Source organism: Rhea pennata, chromosome Z, assembly GCF_028389875.1.
Source record: "Rhea pennata isolate bPtePen1 chromosome Z, bPtePen1.pri, whole genome shotgun sequence".
Classification (NCBI taxonomy): Eukaryota; Metazoa; Chordata; class Aves; order Rheiformes; family Rheidae; genus Rhea; species Rhea pennata.
In genome coordinates, this window is record NC_084702.1 from 57,650,915 (window position 1) to 57,674,067 (window position 23,153).

Below are 23,153 nucleotides of genomic sequence, written 5' to 3' on the forward strand. Positions count from 1 at the left end.
TATCCGTTCAGCATGTGGTTGCACTAGCAAGTCTTGTGATTTCTCAAAAAAAGCCTTGTAAATATACTGACATGCTGCAAATTAAAATAATTTCTTCACCTGTTATTTGCCAGGACCCTTAAGTAAATGAGGGCGTGAGCCTCTGAAACACTGCTATTTGCCATTACTGCCAATTATTTATTTTCCAAGTAGATTAGATACACACCAGTTTTTGTCTAAAATAAGCCCGGGCTATACTTACGGCTGTTCTGGAAGTCAGCTTCCAAATTCCTCAGACAGTGGCTCCCCTTGGTTGCTACACCTCAAGAGTGATTTTTAAAATATCATGGCAAATTCCAGAGCCAGCTAGCACGTCCCGAGCCTCTATTGAAGTTTAACACATTGTCATTTTGTCCTACAAGTAAGTCCTCCTTTGCACCAGGTTTACTGAAGTGATTGCCTACATTTGGATGGACTGAGGTTCTCTGGTGTGCCTCATCGCTCATCCTTGTGGCTGGCTTTCTCTGTGGTCTGTCATGCCTTGATTTTTTCCCGGATCCTATTTTTAGATACAGAGGTCCTTGCTACAGCTTCATTATTGCAGTTTGGCATTTTTTTTCTCAGTTTCCTGGAAAGACTTAGGACCTACAGCACAGCTTGCTGCTTACCTATCCTGCATGTCCAGGCTGGAAGTCTTGTAGCTAGATTTCCCAATCTGATTCAGACACGTTGTACCTGCTGTGCAGAGATTTGCTCTAATCTTTCAGGTTCTCAGCAAAATTTCCAAATTTTTCTTTAATTCCTTTGCAACGTATTCGTCTCCTCTCCTAGATATTCACTGACATTCTCTGGCTTGACCAGAATTTTTGCTGCCTGGCATATAATGCCTTTCATTTAGCAGAAAAATCACCTGTTTCTTCCCTCTGAAAACAGCCTACTAACCCTGACATATTACTGTGCCTTAACCTGAGGAGTTAAACAAATGTTATAGGAATTTGCTATTAGGAAAAATTGCTGACAGCCAACCATTTCCACAATACAGTCATCATAAATAAAGAAAGAGCATACAAACTCCTGTCTTCTGAAAATACTAGTTTTGCTCACTGTTCTAGTCAGCTCTGACTCAGAATACTCTGTGTTGGCATTCCCCAGCAATGCTGGCTTTGAACATGCCTGATGCTTCCTTCCTGCCACTCCTCTCTGCTGCTTTGGCCTTCCTGACTCCTTCACTGAGGTAAGAAATGTTCAGAAACACCATGGGCAGCACTGCTGCACCTACATTTATCTTTTATGTGCTTTTGGTTTGGGTGGCTGATGTGCCTGCTTGGAGAGGAAGGCACTTTTTTTTTTTTTTTTTTTTTTTTTTTAATCTATCTGGTTCCAGGATAGAGTTTAGCGCTTTCTTACACTTACCGTAAACTTGTACTAGGCTGCTCCAGGTTTAAAAACAAAAGATAAAGTTTTGACTTGAAGATGCAAACAATAACAATGACCACCCAAAATAATGCTTTCATGGTTTTTTCTTTCAGAGAGGTGGGAAAATGGTGCTTATATCAAACCAGCAGCTTATTCTGCTTCTCTCTGATCTGTTGAACAAAATTCTCCCTCCATCTTCTGCTCCTGCAAACAGAGTTTTCTGCCCCTGCTCTGGAGCAGGACTGCATTAGTAACATTGGTGCTACAACTAGAAACAGACGTTTCTGAATGAAGGATGACAAAATTCTCTGGGATAGTCAGCGAGTGAAGTATATATAGCAACGACTGAGTTGCTTTTACATGCATAGCAGTGAGGATGCTTAAGCATGACTCCAGTGAAGGCAGCCCACACCGGCTGCATGCTTGCATTGCTCAGCGACACAGAACCATCCTGGCTCCTCTCACGAAGGGTGAAGGAGCTGGGACACTGTGCCTCTCGCTGTTTTTTAAGCCATATGTCTCTCTGGTTCCCTGCACTGCTGAGGTTACTGAGAAATGACACTGCTGGAATTATAAAAGAACAGCATATTCAGATGCAGATAATTTTTTTTTTTTTTTTTTTTTAACATTTCCATCTGGGGTAAAGGGCTGTAATGCCTCTCCTTCGGGAAGTGCAACAGGATCACTTTGCTTCCTACTTCCTTTTCTTTTTTAAAGAGAACTCCTGTCATCATTTAAAGAAATACAACCCAAACTCAGAGAACCTTAACAGTCCTGTACACACTCTGAAAAACTTAGCTTGCAAGTATCTAAATGACCATATTTAATTTAGCTCAGAAGGGGGGACTCCCAGACACAGATTATATTTAAACATACCTTGTCAGTGCAGCTCTTCCTCTCTCCTTAGCCCCTGGATGCACATACTGTCTGCGAAGGGTCTGCACTCTGCCTCCTGCTTGATTTACGGGGAAAAATTCTTTCTCTTCAAAAATTACTGCAGTCACAGAAATGCAAGTTGTCTTCATAGAAAACTTCTGGCTTGCTATTCTGCATCTAGCGGAAGCAAAAGTGACTGACACACTGCTGGATTCATGCAGTGAGATGAGAATCAGACGAGAATCCCCAGAGCAGGGATGGACAAGATCTAAAACTATCTCAAAATTAAAGAAAGGAATAGAAAACCCCCCAAATCTAGCTCAAAACTTTGCTATTCAAGCACCACAGGGGACAGGCACTGATGGCAGAAAAAAATAGGAAGTGTCTCCAACCATTACAGATGACTAATACAAATACCAGATTTCCAGAGTTGTGAAGTTAAAAGAAGGAAAGGAAGTGGGGTTGGCAGAGTGGCAGAGCTCTGACCATGTTTATAAAGCAGACCTAATCCTGCTCTTGAGAAGCCTATAGCAGTCATCTTGTTGGCACCCATTCAGTAGTGGGGTTTAGGGGCAAGCTGAATGTGCTAAATACTAGCATGATGTGAAGACCTAAGAAAAGCAAGACCCCTTTCAATAAACCTTTTGTTGCTGATGCGCAGCTGAGGTGTGCTGCCTGTTGCTGTACAATCATTCTTGCGCATCTTAGAGCTACCAGTGCCAGGTAAGGGAATCCTTCTGACAACTGTTTCCCCCCCCCCAAATCTAAAACATCTTTGAAGGTTATTCCTCCTTCCCATGCCTACCAGCATGAAAACTGACATTTGAAAAGGACACAAAATGCCAGCTGTCTTTTCCAGCTGGGCTCTGCTCATGCGAGACCAAGCTGTGAGGGAGAAAGCGGCTAGAATTATGCTTGGGTTTCTTTGGTCCTAGGCTGAGCTGCCGAAAGCACGAGGCAGTACTAGCAGATAGAAGTCCCTGAGAGGTTGTGACAAGCAAGCTGCGAGATCCCCACATGGTGCAAGAACCCACTGCACTACCTAGAGATTTGCCTGTGCGGGTGGCATTGAGATAGGAAGAGTTGCCAGAGCAGAGGAGATTAGCTGAACTGGAATCTAGGATCTATCCCCAAACTCTGTTCATTGTTGCCAGGCATTTAACGTAACGGGTAAAATTAATCATACTTATCTGACGTAACTGGAGTAAAACAAGGAACGAATGCTCTTAAGTGAAAATACAGATTTAAAAATCTATTATTCAGTGATATGTTCTCTGCTTAGCACCATTTGGAGGTAATGCACATATGCAGTATTATTAAGAAAATGTAAACAAGACTATTTGAACGTTGCTTTACACTATTAGGTCCCTTTCCTGAAAAGAAACAGTGTGTAACTGTGCACTTAACTGACATGTCCACTTACTGAGAATACACACTTTTGGCCAACGTTTCTTGATAGTTTTTTTTTTTTTTTAATTGCCTTTTGACAGCCAAAGCTGATTTCAAATCAGATTTACATTTGGCCTCAATCTAATCCAAGATTTCTGTAATCAACAAAATTAACTGATTTTATTGACATGCACAGTTCTGCAGAGAATTAAAGATTGTGACATTTTTCCATTCCTCTTCCATGATGTATTTATGAAAAAGTCTTGATTTTGCTTTTGAAATGAACTTCCTAATGAATATGGTGTACATAGAATGCTGTTCAGTAGCCATTTCAGTACAGAATATAAAAGATGATTAAAAAATAGAGGTTCAGACCCTTATTTAAGTTAAACCTGAAGTTAGTTCCTGGTAGAAAAATGAGCAGAAAGCAGAAACCTTCCACAACTGACAACTGAAAAGGAACACCTCAAAATACTCATCTTTAATGGATGCACTGTTCATTCTCACAGGGTTTTCTTTAAAAGAATTACCCTGGGAATGCCACCAATAGCATTAAGCAATACTTATTTGTGTTGCATCTGGTTTAGCCCTTTATTTATTTATATTTTACCTGAAAAATGTTTCTTCTTAAAGACCTTGTAACAATGATTTCTGCATTATCATTTTGTTCTCCTCTTTCCTGGATATTAGCCAGGAAAAGGAATTCCCAGTTTGTAACAGACAGATCAGTTCACATATTTTAATTTGTACACGTAGAAAAATGCAGTTTCTGGATCATTGAGGCATACGGATTAGGAACACGACACTCCAAAAACTAACTATCCAGACAGGGATATACTTACAAAAATCTTTTATGTCAAAGTCAGGATTTCACAACATAACATGCTAATGCAAAATCCAGTAGCACCTGAAAGATTAAGGTAGCTGCTGCTATCACTTGCACATACTTGGAAAAGAGTAAGAAAAAAATAAAAGTACATTCTCCAGAGAACAGCAAGTGTGTTTCAAAATAATAGTTTGAACTAATAAATAAAGAACTAATGATAGTTCTTTTCTTTCTGTTTTTTTTTTTGTTTTGTTTTGTTTTCTTTTTTTTTTTTTAATTCTTGACTCCATACTTGCCATATAACAAGTTATGTGCAATGTGACTGCTCTTCTCTCCTGGGCAAATTCATGTAGGCATTTTCAGGCTATAGTACTCAAAACTTTTCTGATATATATATATATATATATTCATCTGAAGATAAATACAATGTCTAAACACGTGTCTCTGGGAAAAGTCATGTTTCAAATAGGCAAATTATTATCTTAAAACAAAAGTGGAGAGGCTACAGTAGGTATAGCCACCTAAATATGAACTTTAGATTAAAATTTCTAAACACTTACCTACCATAAATAAACATTTTAAGTACTCTTAATAACAGGATGTTATTTATATGTGCACGTATGTCCACCTTATCACATATATACATTTGATGACTATTTGGGAATTCAAAGGTGCAGCCCTCAGTAATTGTATTATTTAAAAAAGTGAAATGAAGCCTATCTACTGTATGAGAAAAGAAATTCTCAAATATCAATTTCCAATTTTAAATTTAATTTCAATAGGAAAATATTAAAAATGTGCACATCTAAATTTTTCCATGTTCTGTATATACATATGTGTGTGTACGTATACATAGAAATACTCCTGTACCACACATACACAAAATTTAAGTGGAAATATTTTTGTCCACTATTCTCCCACATGTAAATGACATCATATTTCTAAAAATGTCAATAATAATATCATTAAAAATAATATTACATTTATTCCAGTATCAACTTTCTATTGTTTTTATTCTTTCTTCCTCCTAATTATGTCCACTGAGCACTAGTCAGCCAGATTCCTCCGTACACTTTCACAAATGTGATACCAACTGGATGTTATTGACGTCACTAGGGATGCATCTGGTTTACAGCAGTGCAAGTGACAGAAGAATCAGGCCAAATATCCTCAGGTAAATTAGAACCTGGTGGCATCTTTTCACCTGGATCTGATGAAGCTATACACATCACCATCTACATTCCACCAAATGAAAAACAGGCAGCTCACCACAAAGTTTTCAACCAGTAGCACGCTGAACCAAGCTCCCCCCGCCCCTTCTATAAATAAAATAGGTGAGAAAATACCCTAAAAATATGGAGAAAACTCAAACATTGTGTACATTTCATACAGTATAATACATGACGGTTTAGCATTTGACCTAAACCATTTTCCTGACTAGTCAGGAGACACCTGATAAATCACTGGTAAAGAAAAAAAAATGTATTTTATAAATAAAGCATGTATTTCTAATATAAATGAGAACCTGTGTGTATTATATGGTATATACATACAGTACACACATAAAAGCAAACCTATCATTTCTAGTTTTGAACAGCAGTCTCTAAGTGGAGAAAATTGTATTATACAAATTTAACAAGCAGCTAAATTTCATGTTTAACATTCAAATTAATTTGGGGAGCAAACAAAGGTCAGTGCATCTTTCGACTCTGAAGTCCGACACTCATTCATCTATTTTTAAAAAGCCCTCTTCAACATTACAAGAAATTTATGGCAAGAATGTACTCTGACGCAAGACACGTGACACCTGGCTTACCTTTAAAAGAGATTTTTTTAAAATAAATCTATTATATAAAGAAATGTGTGTTTGCCAAAAGTCTGTTAAAATTACATCAAAACAACTTTAAAACCTGCTCACTGAGGATAATTGAATTCAATTTCCTGTTTTAAAACATTTAGTTAACAGTTCTAAATATTGCCTGGTGTAGCTTCAATAAAGATGTGATATGAAGACCCTTAAAAAGCAAACGTCTCCATTTCAATTTGCTATGACAACAAATCTTCTAGAAATAGCCTTCTTGGCTGGACAAGTTCAATGTATGAGTAATCCCTTGCAAAAGCTCTATGCCTTAATGATGTCTGTTACAAACAGTGCTCCCCATAAGCCATTATCCACAAAGCCTGAAATTCATATGACATAATGAAAAAGTCTCCTGCAAAACAGGTTAACAGTTAATTGAACATATATATTTGATATTTAATAATGCCAGAAAATAAATCACTGGCTATTTCTTTCTATTTGAGCAAGTAAAATTTTACATTTAAATTTTTTTTTCTTGGGGAACTCACCTGCCATCATTGGGTGGCTTCAAAATATATAGTAAGGCGGAAGATAGTATCTCACTGTAATTACATGAAAAAGTAAACCTTACACTGGACAATATTGTAGAACACCAGAGTAAACTTCATAAAGAAATATGGTATCTCCCAGTATGTGTGTGTGTGTATATATATATATATATATATAAAATAATTTATATATATGTGTGTGTGTTTGTGTGTGTATGTATGTATGTTTGTATACATATAAATATATATACACACACACACACACACACACACACAGAGACACAAAAAAACAACCAACCAACCAACCAAAAAACCCCGAAGGAAGAACTTCATACAAGCAGGTATAGTAACTTTGTTTCAATTAAAGATGCAACTCTCTCTCACTCTTGGCAAGAATAAATTTGTAACGGCACTGCTTCTCAACAGTGCAAAGTATCCTGAGAAATTATTAAGATTACAACAAAATACAGGGCTGTCATCACTAAGTTTTTGCACAAAACACAGCAATTAAATATCTTAAATAAATAAAACAGCAGATAACCTATAGTGTATCCAAAACAAAAAGGGGATGTGACCTGGGACACTGCTAATTCTTCCATCACTAATAATTAGAAAAGGATTGCATTCAATTACTGTCAATATCTTTCAAGTTAACTATGGCCAATAATGTACACAGAGGTAATTTGTAATTCAAGTCTTTTTGTTTGTTGTTGTTTTTCTTCAACTAGCTACAAGCTGAGTTCTAAATTTTACACTCAAATATGACTCAAATTTAAAATAAGCCCTCTTAGAGGGGCATTTTCTAATTTTGTGCAACTTTGATGCAGAGCCCAACACAGTCCTATGAAGAGAGACAGTGCATCTTTAAGCTGATTGGCACTGAAATCCCGTTTTCTTTAGCTGCATTCTATTAGCTTGGCCAAGTTATCTCGTAATTCTGTTAGTTCAAATATTTTTCCATCAAGAATTTCTAAAAGTGTCTTCAAGTTATTGCGAAAAGCTTCTTGCTCATTCTGACTTTTCTCCAGACGTTGCTCTAGATCAGACAGCTGTCCTTCCAGGTCTTTGTTTCGAATTTCTACTTCCTTCAGAGAAAATACATAATATGTTAATGTGTTGTCTATAAACAGATAGCAGTCCAACCTTCTGCTGGCATTCATGTGCTAGTTTTGTCAACTCTGTTCTGTAAATCTGTAAAAAGATTTGCGATCCTTCCAAGTTTCCACTAAAACAAAATCAGAATCCAAATTTTTGTAAGGATTGAATACGTACTATCAGAAGCAACTCCTTTCTTCGATCTTTTCATTAATTCATCTAAAGAATAGAAACTTTTGGATATGGATAAAACTATTTGATCAGTGATTTGCACAAGAGTCCATATTATACAGTCTCATAACTCAACAAAGATGACTGCTTCATGTGTGAATTAGTACTGCCTTACTACTGCCCCTACTATATGCTCTTTCACACCAAAAATTGAGACTGAAATACAAACTAGCTATACTGATCGCAAGGTGAAATCAACTGTAACAAATTTAAAATAGCAAATGCTAGCTGAATATCTTGCTTGCTGGAAAAAGTCTTTCAAATTTTGTCCTCTGCTCTGGAGCACTAGCCTGCAAAATCTGTAATGCAACAGCTTCTGGAGCACAAAGCACATGGGAATTACTAGTGAGCTTCCATCCTACAAGTCGTTTTAACCTAGCAGGTGGAAAGATGAAGTAGCAGCACTTGGAAGGTAGCTGAGCATATTTGACACTGAGCAAGTTCTGCTCTCTTTCATGGGGAAAGAGAAGCCCAAGATTGCCATGAGCAACGGCACAGCGCCACTTTGCCTCATGCCAGCTAGAGTGAGGGGGAGAGCTCTGTGCTGGGGCCACTAACAACTCTGGGCTGAGTATGAAAGAGAAGCGAGCTGCTCTAATTTATGCAGGTTGAGTCCCTTCTCACGTCAAATTACCAGTATGTCTGGTCTGGAATAGCATATTGCTATTTGTCTCACTCACTGTACATTTCTTAATTTCATAATGAATTTCATAGTTTCAGTTATGAAAAGCACTTTCAAAGACAGCACAGGGACTGTGCGCTTAGTGCACCACACACCCTGAGCAGTCAATCTCTGGAAAAGTGCAGAACAAATTAGTATTTATGTACATTAACATTTTTTAATCACCACTTACCTTTACAGCAGCCTTTTGTGTCACAAAGGACTATTACAAAATTGTATTTGGAGCACTTAATGGAGCTGCTATGAGTTTTTACACCACCTTGTTTTGTCCAGTCGCTAGAGAGAGCTATTTGGCATCCTGCTGCAATCATTTCCTCCCATTCTGACTAACTCTCCTTTCTGTCTTCCCACCCTTCTACTGTTTTTATTATTTTATTTTTCTCTTCTCTTCAAAACAAATGCACATATTAGCATTTACACTGGTGATCTCAGTTGCATCACATGAGACACCATGACCCACACAGAATATGTATTTGGGCATTCAAGAGTGACAGATTAAAAGGCAGCTTTGTGCCAGAGTCAGTTGCCTAAAACATATTTTCACTTGTAAGGGGTGAGATGGCAGTGTCCATCTGCTGTTGTACCTCTGCGCAGATGAGTGATAAGTCCGATAACCCGTATCGGACTGTGCTGGCTCCCAGTGTCCATCACAGGGGTGAGGTCTGGGACCCATGCAGATGGAAACGGCAGAGAACATCAGGGAATCACAACTGAGAACTTAAAACCACAACCCTTCTGAGCTGTAGCAAGGCTGGGAGCCAGACCTGATTTTCACCTCTGTAAGAATGCTAGTATAGCCAAGGGTTACACTCAAATTAAACTTGAATACTTCGTTTGCTTCTTGTTTGTAAATGGGCTAGTTAAAAATCACTGAGTTTTGATCGCTGGTCTGGAATAGTACAGCTGAAAGCAGGAATTACCCCTTGATTCCATGATCAACACAAGAATTATTTTAATTAGTTAAACATGGAATAATACAGTTGTGGATGCATTAAAGGAAACTAATTGAAATAGAAACAATATAAATTAAAATACATTTACTTACATAATGAATAACTACCTCACAGTTGATATAAATGAGCAACTATAACTGAGGCCCTATCTTTTATAGGTTCTCCTCCACTGGGCCTACACTCCTGCGCTCCAAACTGAGTATTAGACAAGCACTAAAATGACTGCACAAAATTGAGATTTACTGTGTCATAATGACTGTAGTAGAGGACAAAAAAGGAAATTTAGGGTTCTGTCAGCTCTGCAGTAACGAGTCATTCCTTTCTCTGGCCACACACAACTGACTGCTGTTTTTTCACCTTCCCTCATGCTTCTCCTGTCAGTACTCCTCTTGTACTCCCCAACCTCATATGGCCTAGGAGTTCTCCCTGCCACTGTTCTTAACCAAGAGATAATTAATTTCTGTACGTAAAGAAGCCAGCGATAAAAGAAATCATTTTGCAACAAATTCATGGATATGAACATTTTATTTGAGAACACACATACCATCTTGGTCTGAAGAACAGCACATTGGCCTGTATCTAGCACTGAAAATCTTCTTTCAGGCCCTTTTCAAATGCTTTTAAACTTAAGAATTGTTCTGCTGTGAGACGTTAGGGTGACAGCACCCATGTTAAAAAAAAAAAAAAAAAAGCTTTATTCTAAATATAGTAACTTCCTTATTCATATCTACCATAATGATTTTTCTTTTAACTCTCCATTACTGTTCCTTGCCATGTATCTTTCAAACTAGAAGAGTTCCTTTCTTTTGTTTAAATTTCCACCTTGTGTATGCTTTTAGTAGTTTGTATTCCATTCTTAACATCTCTTTTCTAATTAATATCCATTTAGTTTCCCAAATATTTCCTCAGATACACTTTCTTTCATACTTCCTCCTATTTTAGTTTCCTTAATTTGTGCTTAGCATACTTAACGTGTTATGGGAAGCAGGACTAACTGAAATATGCCAGAGGCTTTTGCTCCTAACTTCTGGAAAATGCTGCTCCCCAACTTCTACAGCAGATCCCAACACACATGTATCCTAGATTAGTACTAGTGATCTTTGCAATGGCATTGCATTACAAATTCATATCCAGTTCACGTGCAGTTTACACAGTCTGCTTCAATATTGTTACTTTTTGATGGGAAGCAACGGAGAGCTGTTCATGCAACGTATTCTGTACTCCTAGTTGCAATTAATCTCAGGCAATAATCAAATGACTCTTCTAACACATTTAGCACATTTAGAAGGTTTATTTTATGCCGTCTTTTTCAAACTCCTCTTATAGCAGGCATAATTTCTTGTATATATATATATATTTCTTGTATATTTTATTCATTTAGAAAAGACATAAACTAGTAACAAGTTAAGTTTGTTGTTTGCACTGTAATAATCTCTTGCAGCATTCAGTGCAAGGATGAGAATAAAATAGTCAAACTATACACAACAGCTATGTTTTGGAATCTGCCATGGTCATAAAGATGTCCTGATTTACTGAGAGTCATACTGATCATGACTCATTGATATGCCTTCTCTACATTGCTAATGAAATTATTAGGTAACAAGGGCCTTGATACTTACCCTTCACTGTAATAACAAACTGCTCCTCACTGGAATTTACCAGTGATGGATTTCTAATTCGTTCTCTTATATGAATGTGTCAGAAATGCAGTATACCTTGATAAAATAATTTCTTTGTATAGTGGTTTTCATACAGGCTGAATTCCAAAATATTTAGAGTTACATAATCTATTTGCAAACAAAAGCAGGAAAAAGTAAAGCATAAGAAAAAAGAGCAGGATGAACAGATATGGACCCTGGAGCAATCACTCTGAAAACAAATGATGAGTCAACTAAGTGAACAGATGTAGGATGGTTAGTTTAGAGCTACAGAAGAAAATGCTCTGCACTGACGTCACAGGTGTAGGGTAAAGAGGCTCAGAGAGGGCCAATGTTATCAAAGCAGAAAGACTACAGTAGTTAGCAAAGATGTAAGATCTTCTACACTGGCTTTAAGATGAAGAAAGACAACTTTTAACTTGGATACTATGACAGCTTTACACCTTTTTGTATAAATTTTGAGAAATTAAGTGATTACTTGCAAAGTAACATATGGACATCTATACGCACTATATTCATTTAGTTACTAAAGATATAAATATACCCAAAAAAGCCACCGAACTTCATAATTTTTAACAAAGGAGGCTTAGCTTTTTCTAATTCTAAAACATCTTTAATCTTTTACTAGTCTCTCACAATTCTGCTCGCTAAGGATAACTAATTCCCAGATCATTATTACTTTTCTTGTGATCTTATACTGCATTTATTGTATATGCTACTGTTAGATCAATTTCCAACTTTCTTTACAATTCCCTTTTGGAATCTCTCAAATAAGTTCCTTTGCATCTGAAAACTTCCATGCTTAGTCTAAAGCCAGCAACAATTTTTAGGAATGTTGGAACAGGCTAGGTCAGATATATTCAAAATAATCTTTAAAGAAACACCATCATAACATATTTTTCACAAATAATTTGACTTAAGAACATGGAACAATGATTAACTCATTTTGTTCTTATGTGGTTTATTCTGCAGGCTAAGATGAGATTCAAAGAAGTTTGAATTCATATAATGAATTTCAAAGGAAATCTGCATAATAATTTTTAAGTTGTGGATTGTTTGATGAAGTTTGTTTTTAGTATGACTTAGGTCAAGCCTTGGAACAGTGCGGGTCATCTTTAAGCACTTTAGATTTCAAACTATTTAATGCCTGAGTTTCCACCTGTGTCAAAATTCTTAAGCCTGAATGCAGAGTTTAAACTCATCTAAACTTTGGGCCAGTCTCATTCAGAAGGCTGGTGTTTCACAAGAGAGGCATGTCTATGTTGGCTAGTTAGCCTAGCAACAAAAGGACGTGGGCTCAGCGTACAAAGGGAGGGTCTTAGCCACCCATGCATGGCTTCATTCAGGAATTATTGAACCAGGCAGTATGCCCTATAAATCCCACAGATTCAATAGTAGTTTACATTGAGTGAAAACATTTCTATTACAAGGTTAGTAAACTGGCAGACTAAACAGCCTTTATACTGGGACTTACTGTAAACCAATTCACAGAAGTGGAAGGCTGCGTATGCTGTTTCTAGTAGGGTAAGGTATCTAGCTTTACACACAGTAAAATAACAAGCCAGAAAAACAAAAAGTAATTCCAAGAAAATGTCAAATTTTGCTTCTAAAGTCTCTACTACACAAGAACAGTTTAACCTTTACCTTATCAGCCTATGTTTAAAAGCTAACTACAGACTCGTTCTAACGTGATCATACAACACCTGATAGTTCAGTGGCATACCAGACCTGTGGAAAGACACTACTGTGAAAATGAGATCCGTATTGCCCATAACGTACTAATGAAGGACAACTGCTAACAGGAGAATATTCGGTGGAATTCTAAATGAGATCTGAACCTTTTCCCTCAAGAGAAAAATATCATGTTACAGCAGGTAGAAATTTTGGTACAAATACTCGAAAAGCATCCTGACCAAATGCTTTGTGACACAGTTGAACTTATTTATCTGGTAACATCAGTAAAAAGAACATAAGTTGCTCACGTGAACTGCTCACCTGTTGATCATTTTTTCCTTTTCTCTAAATTAATATAATGCACTGTAGCTCACCTGTAACTTCTGGGTCAAAGAATCCCTCTGTGCCTGGAGCTCTCTGGCATTGTCAATTTCTTGTTTCAATCTTTCTATTTCCTGGGGGAGAAGAAATGCTCTCTTTAACACCACCTCATGAGACTTAGGCTCCATGCAGGTAAGCTGGCTACTGATGCTTCTCTGGAGCAAACCATTCTAGGGCCACCAAAACTGCCAACTGGCTACTGCCTATCATGGCACAGGGAGTTCAAGGTCTGCTTCCCACATTCTTGCATCTCAGTGCCAAAAGATCAATTCCAGTGTGAACAAACAATACAGGTAAGGATTTAATTTGCTATAAAAGTCCAAGACTCTCTTTCCCACAGAAAAGATCTGAAACATTTCTTTTGTGGAAAATTAACGGTGCTCATAATTACAGAAACAATTTTATGCTTTAAGTTCTATTTTAGTCTACCTCAGCACTCTTTTAAGCCAAAAATCCAGTTTGCATCTGTGAGCTGCTTATTATGTCACTAGCAATGGGGCTGAGCATAAAAAGAATTGTCTGCTGGTACCTTCAATTTAGGAAGCAGAAAGTAATAAGGTATAAAAATAACAAAAATATATGAAATAATGAATAATGAAGGAGAACTTTGCTTTGCTTACCCTCTAGAGAAAAGAATAGAAATTGCTAATGAAACTAAAAAGTATCAAACTTCAAAAAGCTTCCTTTCTGAGAGATATCTTTGCATCCAGTAGCTCAGCATAATTCAAAGGAGCACCAATATAGGCAGGCTTAAGACCTGGATACTAATCTCTTAAGCATGAGGGAGTTTGGAGAAGGCTTTTCCTTTTGGGATGAAATTCTTTGTAACTGCTGTGTCTCCTGCACCCTCCTTTGAAACAGCACCCTAACAACAGCCATCGTTAGGGACAAGAAATAGAAACAGACACGCTGCTCATCTGAACAAATATGTTAATGCCTACTGTGAATCACAGAAGTCTCAAGGAACCTGTTATTACACAGGGCAAATGCTCCCTCAAATTTACTCCTTCCATCTCCCTTTTCCACCACTATACAGGGGCAATTCTGTATCATTTTAGGATACAAATCCATTTTCCCTTAGGACGTGTGCCAAAGCAGGTGTTACTCTAATTCCTCATATTTCCTGCTGCTGGTCCAGCCCAAGGCTGATGGCACAACAAACATAATCAAATACAGAGTGGGGGTCAGCATACATTTAAGAAAAGGACTGATCTTAGGGATCATAGAAGTCATTTATATTAGTCAGAAATAGTCTGATAAACAGACTGGCCTGAAAAAGAGATTGATCTATTTCTTGCTATGAACTCTGTTCTCCACAAAAGGGAAAGCTGTACTTACAACCGTTCCACTTCTGAGTGAATTTGGACTGCATCGGTATGATGAGAGCACTAACGAAATCATGTGTCCCTATGCAGACTTACTTTTGCAAAGAACAATGTTTGGTAAAAGCAAACAAGAAAAAATCGTATTTTTTGTTGTTCAGATACCCAACTCTATATTGGGCTGACGTAATTATATACAGGAAAAATATTAACCATTTCAAAGAAGCTGAAAAATGATTTTTTACTTCATAATACCTATAGGAAATAGCATAGTATTTATCAACTCTCATAAGGTTAATATTGAAAGCTTTTAGCAATGATACACCCGAAAAGGTAAGAATAAATGTTAGGAAATACCTCTTCCTTTTTCTTCAGTGTAGATTCTAATTCCTGTATTGTCTGGTTTAATTCTGTTTTGTGTGTGTGGACTGCATTGGCTTGACTGCTCACACACTCTAGCTCAGTCACCTGTTGAAATACGGAGACGCAAGACATACAGAATTAATGGAAAGAATTTCAAAGTAACATTACTACTTTGCATAAATAGCTGCATTTAAAATATACCATTAATTCTGAGTGATATACATTAAATTGGTAAGGGTGTTTCTATGAAGCTAGTATAAAATTCCTTGACAAATTGTTTTGCATAAAATGGTTGCTATGACTTCTAATATTTACTGTAATATCCTAGAAACAATATATTTTATATATCGTAGTTTAAAAGAACATTAGTTAAAAGTAATACTTACTAATTATTGAAAATTTTATGGAAGAACCTAAATTACCATTTCAGAATGAGTAACGCCTAAATGATTAAACACAGATCTGTCAGCCTAACTAACCTCTCCATCTGACACTTTTTAGTGTTGCACCATCTTAATCAACTAAGCCACAATGCTCGCCCACTTCCTAGCAAGCCAATTAACATTTCACAGTCTCAATTTCTGATTCTGCACCACCAATGTAATAGCAGATACTCAGCTATCAACATGCAGCTGCCAACTTCTTACTTCCTCTAGTTTCAGATCTCTTCTCTTGGTCACAGAGCCAACAGTTAATTGCACAATTTGGATTTGTATAGTTCCTCTTTATTAGCAAGCAGCACACTATCTCCATCTGCCCTTGGATGAGATAAGATACCTGGCACTGGCATGCTCTTTTTTATTTTATCTTTTAATTGAAGAGATGTTAACATGCCTGCTATTCACAGACAAATGGTCATCAGAAAATAGCTTATGCACCAGTGAAAAACAATCCATGCAGCAAAAACTTATGTAGAAAAATCTTCATTCATTCTTCTCAAACTTCAGACCAAAATATTAGAGTCCTTTCAAACTGCATGTCTGCATAGATGTTTGCACTAAAACATTTTTGTTTAATAACAAACTGTCAAAATAGTAAAAATGCTACTATTCAAAACCCAATATCCCATTTTTTTTCTAGAATATATGTGCCTATCAATCTCAGTAGTGTCTGTCTACAGAAGCTAACAAATCTGGCCCAAAATTTCTTTGAACCAAGTGTATTATTGTGCTATCCAATTCTGCAACCAAAAAACTTTTAGGTCTTCATTTAATTTCTTTAGAGAAGTAGCCCCTAGATGGAGGTATGGCCTGCGTTCTCCAGGACAGTTTTCTTTCTTAGAGGACAAAGATCTTGAGGAATCAACGTTGGTGCCCTCCAGTACTGATGTAGTCCAGGTAATGAAGCCATTGTGATTTCAGACTCCAGGCTGTTTGTAGGCTCAAAAGGTAGATTATTGAGTGCAGGGACAAGTGAGGAAAAGCCAAGGTGAAATACGAAAGTTAAAACAAAATCCCTATCAGCTTCTCCTTTCTGAGATCCAGGGTATAAACTTTCACTCTAACAGCCATGACTAGTCTAGTTTCTTCTATTGGAAAATTACGATGAGACATTTTTGCACGTTAGGCTTACAAATAGAGATTACAACAATTCTTGGGAGGGGTAAGGAGAGCAACTTGCTACAAAAAACCCAAGAACCATCTTATTTGCTGGGACTGTCCCAAAAGAGGTATCTGTGCTCATGGCAAAAAAGTAATAGCAGTTAGCTCAGTTTTATATGACACTGAGCATTATTGTTACAGTTTTGGATCATTTACTTAATTTTAACAAATTGAGAGAAGATATTTCTATTTAGATTCTTTGTGAGTGATACCAATAGAAGTATTTCACTACTGTAATTACAAAAACATAAACAAGCAGAATTGCACTACCCAGAAATCTATGGCTAAACAATGTCCATTGAACTGAACCAGTATCTAGACACAACTGGAATCACAGAGTTGCTGAATAATTTAGGCCAGAAAGGAACCGCGGAGGTCACCTGATCCAACCCCTCTGCTCAATACAGGGTCAATCTGAAGTCACATTTGGTTGCTCAGGGTCTTACCCAGTAAAGAATCCTTCCTCTTCTTCCAGAGCTGCAACACGCACATGCAGGCCCCTATATTCCTGCCCTGGGCATATGGTGCCTTACAAAAAGCTCTAGAAAATTTCTAACCTTTACTAGGGCTCTCAAACTGAGTCCTTCACCCACCTCCATCCTCTCTTGAGTTTAACATGGTAAATTCAAGCTCTTCTGCTGAACTGAGTCTTGAATTAGAGGTAGAAGCCTCTGTGAATCCAGAGTTAGTGTTGGGAAACCAGGTTCAAGCTGTCTTTTACTTGTTATGTAAGATGGACTGGAAACGCAGGCACACTAACCACTGTGTTACACAGTAACCCACAAGCAGGTCAATCTCTCTGTTAAAGGCGCGACACTCAGCAATACCTGTCGGTCTTGCCAAGCACTGGCAAACGAATGCTCTTTACACAAGTGGAATAGCCCCAACAGGATGGACAGGGAAAACCCAGTCCCCCAACCACCTCTGATCTTATGACAAAGAAAGAGCTTGGACCCACTGCTCCCCATAGTGTTTTCTCCGGGCTGGTTCACGTGGCAATAATGCATCTGCACTGCCAGTGCAACCCTGGAGTCGGAGGCTGGCAGATCGAACTGGTGTGGATAACATGTACTGTCCTCAGCAGCTTGTATCGCTCCTAGCTGGAAATGCCTCCAGCAACAGCCCTGCCAGTTGTTTGGGTCACACAAACTCTCCCCAGTACGCACTGGCCCTGCTAACTCAAGACACCTATTGAAATCGCTGAAGCCAACACAGCTGGTTTTGCTTGAGCAGAGCAGGGAGTGCTCTCACAGACCCTCATGCCAACAGCATGGGGGGCAGCACCCTCTGTCAGAAGGGCAATTAATTATTCACAGCTAAATGGGCTGTAATGCCTTACACTGGGCCAGGTTTTCCCTGGGCAAACATCCATCTCTCATTGCTTATGAAAGAAAATAATGTGCTGTTCAACTGTTTTGTTCACTGTTCATTGAAAAATCAGTAACTTGAAAGAAAAAAAAATCAATTAAAAACAGGTTTACTTTAACCACAGTCTTATTTAAATGCCCATTCCTACAGAGACCTGAAAAGATTTCAGATATCTTCATGATGTTATCTTCCTAAATGTAACTATAAAAAATAAGATCGTATTGTGACCCTTTTAAAAAATCTGTGGACTAAGATGGGCTGGAAAATGATGCAATATAAAGAATGTGCATTTGAAAAAAAAAAAAAAAAACCCCCGAAAGATAAAGCTCTAGGCAAAAATCTGGATAGCTTTTACTTGCTCTATTTACTTTGTTTCAAATTGAACTTATTATTCTCATGACCAGTGGTCCAAAAATCATTAAAAATAATTGTTTAGGCGTTATACACAGAAGGGGGCATAAAAGAAAGCTAAAATGCTTTAGCAGACCCTCCTACCTGCTATTTTCAGGGGCATCTTCTTGTTCATTTTTTCATGTTTAAGAGAAAGGCTCAATCAATCATTCAAGCATTTGCACACCAACAGCAAGCAACGTAACTGTGATTAAGCCTTGTTTCCAGTACAGAACTCGGACCGAAAGAAGTCTTTGAACAGTAACTGATTGCAAAGATTAAACAAGGTTCTTCTTCTGTGCTATTATAAGACCAGACTGACTTACCTATCCAAAACACTCAATACTGTGGCTTCGTATTTGAGACTTAAAAACAAAAACACAAGCACAGTACACTCTGCCTCTACTTCGGAGGAGTGGGGGGTACATATTTAGAATCCAGGGAAGGATTGCATGAAAGGAAAGAAAGTCTGAGAAGGGTTTTTAGTGACTATTTAATGAGCTAATTCTTCTAGTATATGGCCATTATTATTTTTAACTGCATACTTCAGTGAGAAACATAAGTCAGATAAAACAGGACAGCAAGCCAACTTGTTCTAGTAAAGCCTAAAACCTTCTCAGTAGAGGCCATAGCAGAATTTCCTAGAATTTTTCATCCAGGGCCAGCAGCCTATAAGTAGAGGGGTAAGTCCAGGCAGAAATTTTCAGTATAGCATGCAGCTAGCATACACTGAGCTGCAGAGAAGCCTGGAAGAGGAGGGAGGCTTTGGGCCACGTAATAGAACGAGAAAGCAAAACAGACTTGACATGAGCTTAAGACAGGGACTGCACAAGAGTTTCAGAAGACTGAAGAATCCCTCAAAGAAAACAGACCAAATCAAAACACAAAGAAACAAAGAGAAGAGATTCTATCAAATCCCTGCACAGACGACTGCTTGACAATGGAAGAGTTTGGTCAGAGAGAGGCAAAGAAATGGGAATGACAGAAATACCAGGAGCCGTCTCCCTCCCAGAATAGTTGCTGCCGGAATGAATCAGAGCTACTTTTGCTGAGGTTATTTCATTTTCTCAAACCATTTTCTTGAGACCAATTCATACGCTTCTGGTCTCAAACAATAATACGTTTTACTTGGTACCTTAAATTCAGTAACAACAGATCATAAATTTCTTTCTAAACTTCATACAGAAATTACTTCAACTACCACAGAAATGCAAAGACAGACAGGTTAAGCTATTTTCAGCATAGCTTTGGCCTATTCTATAGATACACCTGACGCTGTTAACTTGCTGTTTCCTACAGATATTTTTATCCCTTGTTTTTATTGTGGAACACAGTATCAGAGGTCTATTGACCCAGCCTATCATGCAGAAGAGACAGAGAGCTCATGTGTAAGACTGAATATATGCATTAATTATGTGCTTTTAGCTAGTTGACTTACGTCCATAAATAAATCCTAACTATGACTATGATAAAAATATTGCATCATTAATTCAAGATGTACCCCCTACAAACCCGTTGCTTTCTACAATGAGAAGAGAAATGATGTTGTGTGGCTCAGCAAATCTAGCAAAAACTGCATAAAGCTTTGTGTATTTATGCAGAAGAACCTTCTCAGTTCTTCACGGTGGATAGAAAAGACACAAGCCAGCACGCAAACAAACTGATCAGTAAAATAATTCCGGCACGGCTTTCAAAAAATAAAAATCTAGAAAGATTTTTCGTGCTAAGAAATGTGAGTATGCAGGAAACAAGGAAAATTGCTTTTCAAGGTTGCTGCTGAAGGAACAAAATGTGCACCATAGTATTATTCATATACATCATTTCTGACAGCAAATTAAATATTGTAGTTTCCAAGATTTACCCATAGATAAATGACAACCTGGGGGCAGAGGCGAGTTTTGTGCATTACCAATAATATATTACTTTTTTGAACTGAGAAAACAATTAAAGATTTTGCTGAAAAGGACATATTTTTCTCTGTGGGCATTGATGCCTCAAGCCATGGAAATATCAAAATATTTTCCACAGTTATTCATTACTACTGAGATGAAAGACAAATAATCCATCATCTGCTTGCTTCTGCGAAGAAAACAATGAAATTGCAGTAAGAATATTTGAAAATATATAAAGTATACTAAAAGCAATAGTTTGACCTTCAGCCATGCATGACTGCATGCAACTGATAATGCTAATACTAATTTCAGGGGACATCCTTTTGTCTACAATCTAATTAGAAAATATTTTTTCCAGCTATTTGACCAGCTCACAAAATACATGCAACAGCAAACATGGTACAGATATGTCATCCTTTAATCTTGAAGACTTAAGTCTCATTTCTTCATTCTTCAACAGAGTTTTAAAATTGTAAGAAATATTTCACACTATTGAGCCTTGACTACAAGAAAATGTTGTGGCATGCCTCCACAAAATATGTTTTAAAATTTGCAGATAGAAGGATCTTAAAGATTTCTTAGCTTTTTGAAAAAGATAGGATGAAGACCCATATGAGGATAGGGATGAGGGGCTCTTCAGTGAAAAAAGCTTTTTTCTTTCCCAAGTGACAGTGCTTTGCTTGTTTTTTCAAATAGAATCTTCATTATGACACTTCTATATAATACCACATTTAGTGAAGGTGCACTTCCACAAAAACCTGATTAATGTCTTGGGTCATAACTGCAAACCTGCTCTAAAAACAAATCAAGGTAAACAGGAAAAGATAGTAAGGACTTGCCTTCAGTTCACACCCCACCCCGGCCCTCTGCAAAAAAACCTAAATTCACATTTTGATTTCAGGAAACAAAATTACCACAACCCGATTCACCTGTTTTGTCCAAATAAATACAGTCTTTTTAGGAAACAGTAAGTATTAGCTAAGTAAGTATTGACAAAGCCTAGATACAGATTATTCTTATCAAGGATCAAAGCATACAAAGAAAGCTGAGACTACATGCTAAGATTTCAGAAATCTTTTCCCAGGAAATGCTCTGATACTCTAACTTCAAGATTGACAACAAATCCCATTTTAAAAACAAATAGCCTATTATAAAAAAAAATAAAAAACAATAGCTTATTATAACTGAAATGCATATTAGGGGAATAAAAATATAGATGAGACAGAAAAACACACATCACTTGAAATAAAATGCTCTTATTTTTCCTTTGCTTATCCCCTAATTCCATGCAAAGGAAGTGGTCAGTCTTCACAATGTTTTCTGTTCTCAAGGATTTTTAAATTATTACTCCAGATTTCTTTTAATTAGAAACTAGTTCCTCTGTGAGAAGGATCAGTATAACAGTCCTAATGCAGATAATTACAGCCTGCCCTAAAACACAAAACTTTTTTTCTTTTTAAAAAAAAAAAAAGCCTGTCCTCCAAAATTAGAAAACAGTCACTATTTCCCCATGTCTTCTAAAATCACAACTGTAACAGTTAAAACAATTAGCCTTCCAGATCATGCCGCATGGTTTCTAACTCTAATACTCACCCAGAACATTTCTCTGGAACATTGGTTGACATTTAAGATTACAACCTCACTTATAAAATCACAAAAGGCTGCCTTTGCATTTTAGGGAGTTTTTAGTGTAATAAGGGTTTACTTGTAAATCCAGATTAACTATATACATGAAAATACGAATTACTTGTACATAACGGCAGCCATTTTTTATGCACTCATGATTTGGTCCATCTGCACACATACATTTACTTCAGTTAAATAAGAAGTCATAGAAAATGCATAGACAAATACTAGCCAAATGATAATCCCACTGTTTTGGCATTAAACTGCCAAATTAACTATGCTTACCCTGCAAAATGCTTATCTATTTTCATTATAAACAAACGGTACCAAGCTACTATCTAGTCACCTGCTAATTATTATAGTTTAAGAAGGAAGTTATGCTTTCATAACATTTTTCTTTTAACTAATCAAACTAAATTTAACAAGTTCAGATGATTCAGATAGTGGGGTATGAGGGACATAGACTTGAGGGGAGGATGACAAGAGATGGGCATCACATAATAAAAGGTAATTGTTAATAAATTTTTGGATCAAAACTCCCTTTAAAAATTTTTAATTACCATGCTGTCACCTTATTTTAAATTTCCACTTTTAGAAAATGTCTTTCCTCAGTCATACAAGACCAGACTGAGACATGTTAATAGGCTTCTGTGAACAGTTATTCACACAATTAGTCCCACAGTAGTGCTAAGAAGTTATTCAATAGCATTGACTTCTCAGTATGTAAAGAAGTCCACAACATGGCTGTGATTTAGCAAGCAACTTTATCATACATCTGCATGTTCAAAATTGGGTCTTAGTTGTTCTATTACTAGTTCAGATAGTGGAAACATGGATGTTAGTGCTAAAGGGTCTGCAAAACTTTAAAAGATTTTCTACAGCATTTTGGGATAATCTGAGCAGATGGCTCATATGCGGTTCCATAGCTCTTGTGGAATTTGCTAACTGGATTTAAAGATACTTGTTTTCTTTAAGTTGCACAGAAGTAGCCCAGGAAAATAACCCTGGTTTTATTTCTTTACGCACATGCATTCTTTAATATCCACTCTAGAATTTCTTTTAACAGTGGTGAAATCAGGACC

General features: G+C 37.2%; 1 protein-coding gene across 1 annotated transcript in view; it reads right to left on the reverse strand.

Annotated features, from left to right (window-relative positions):
* Nucleotides 1-5,992: 5,992 nt before the first annotated feature.
* HOMER1 (homer scaffold protein 1) overlaps nucleotides 5,993-23,153 on the reverse strand; it is an 89,254-nt gene continuing 72,093 nt past the window's right edge. Inside the window, exons 7-9 of the mRNA XM_062599264.1 lie at nucleotides 15,189-15,299; nucleotides 13,503-13,583; nucleotides 5,993-7,920 (exon numbers count right to left, since the gene is read on the reverse strand). Coding sequence (XP_062455248.1) covers nucleotides 7,732-7,920; nucleotides 13,503-13,583; nucleotides 15,189-15,299 — 381 coding nt within the window. The 3' untranslated portion in view covers nucleotides 5,993-7,731. The remainder of the gene's footprint in view (nucleotides 7,921-13,502; nucleotides 13,584-15,188; nucleotides 15,300-23,153) is intronic.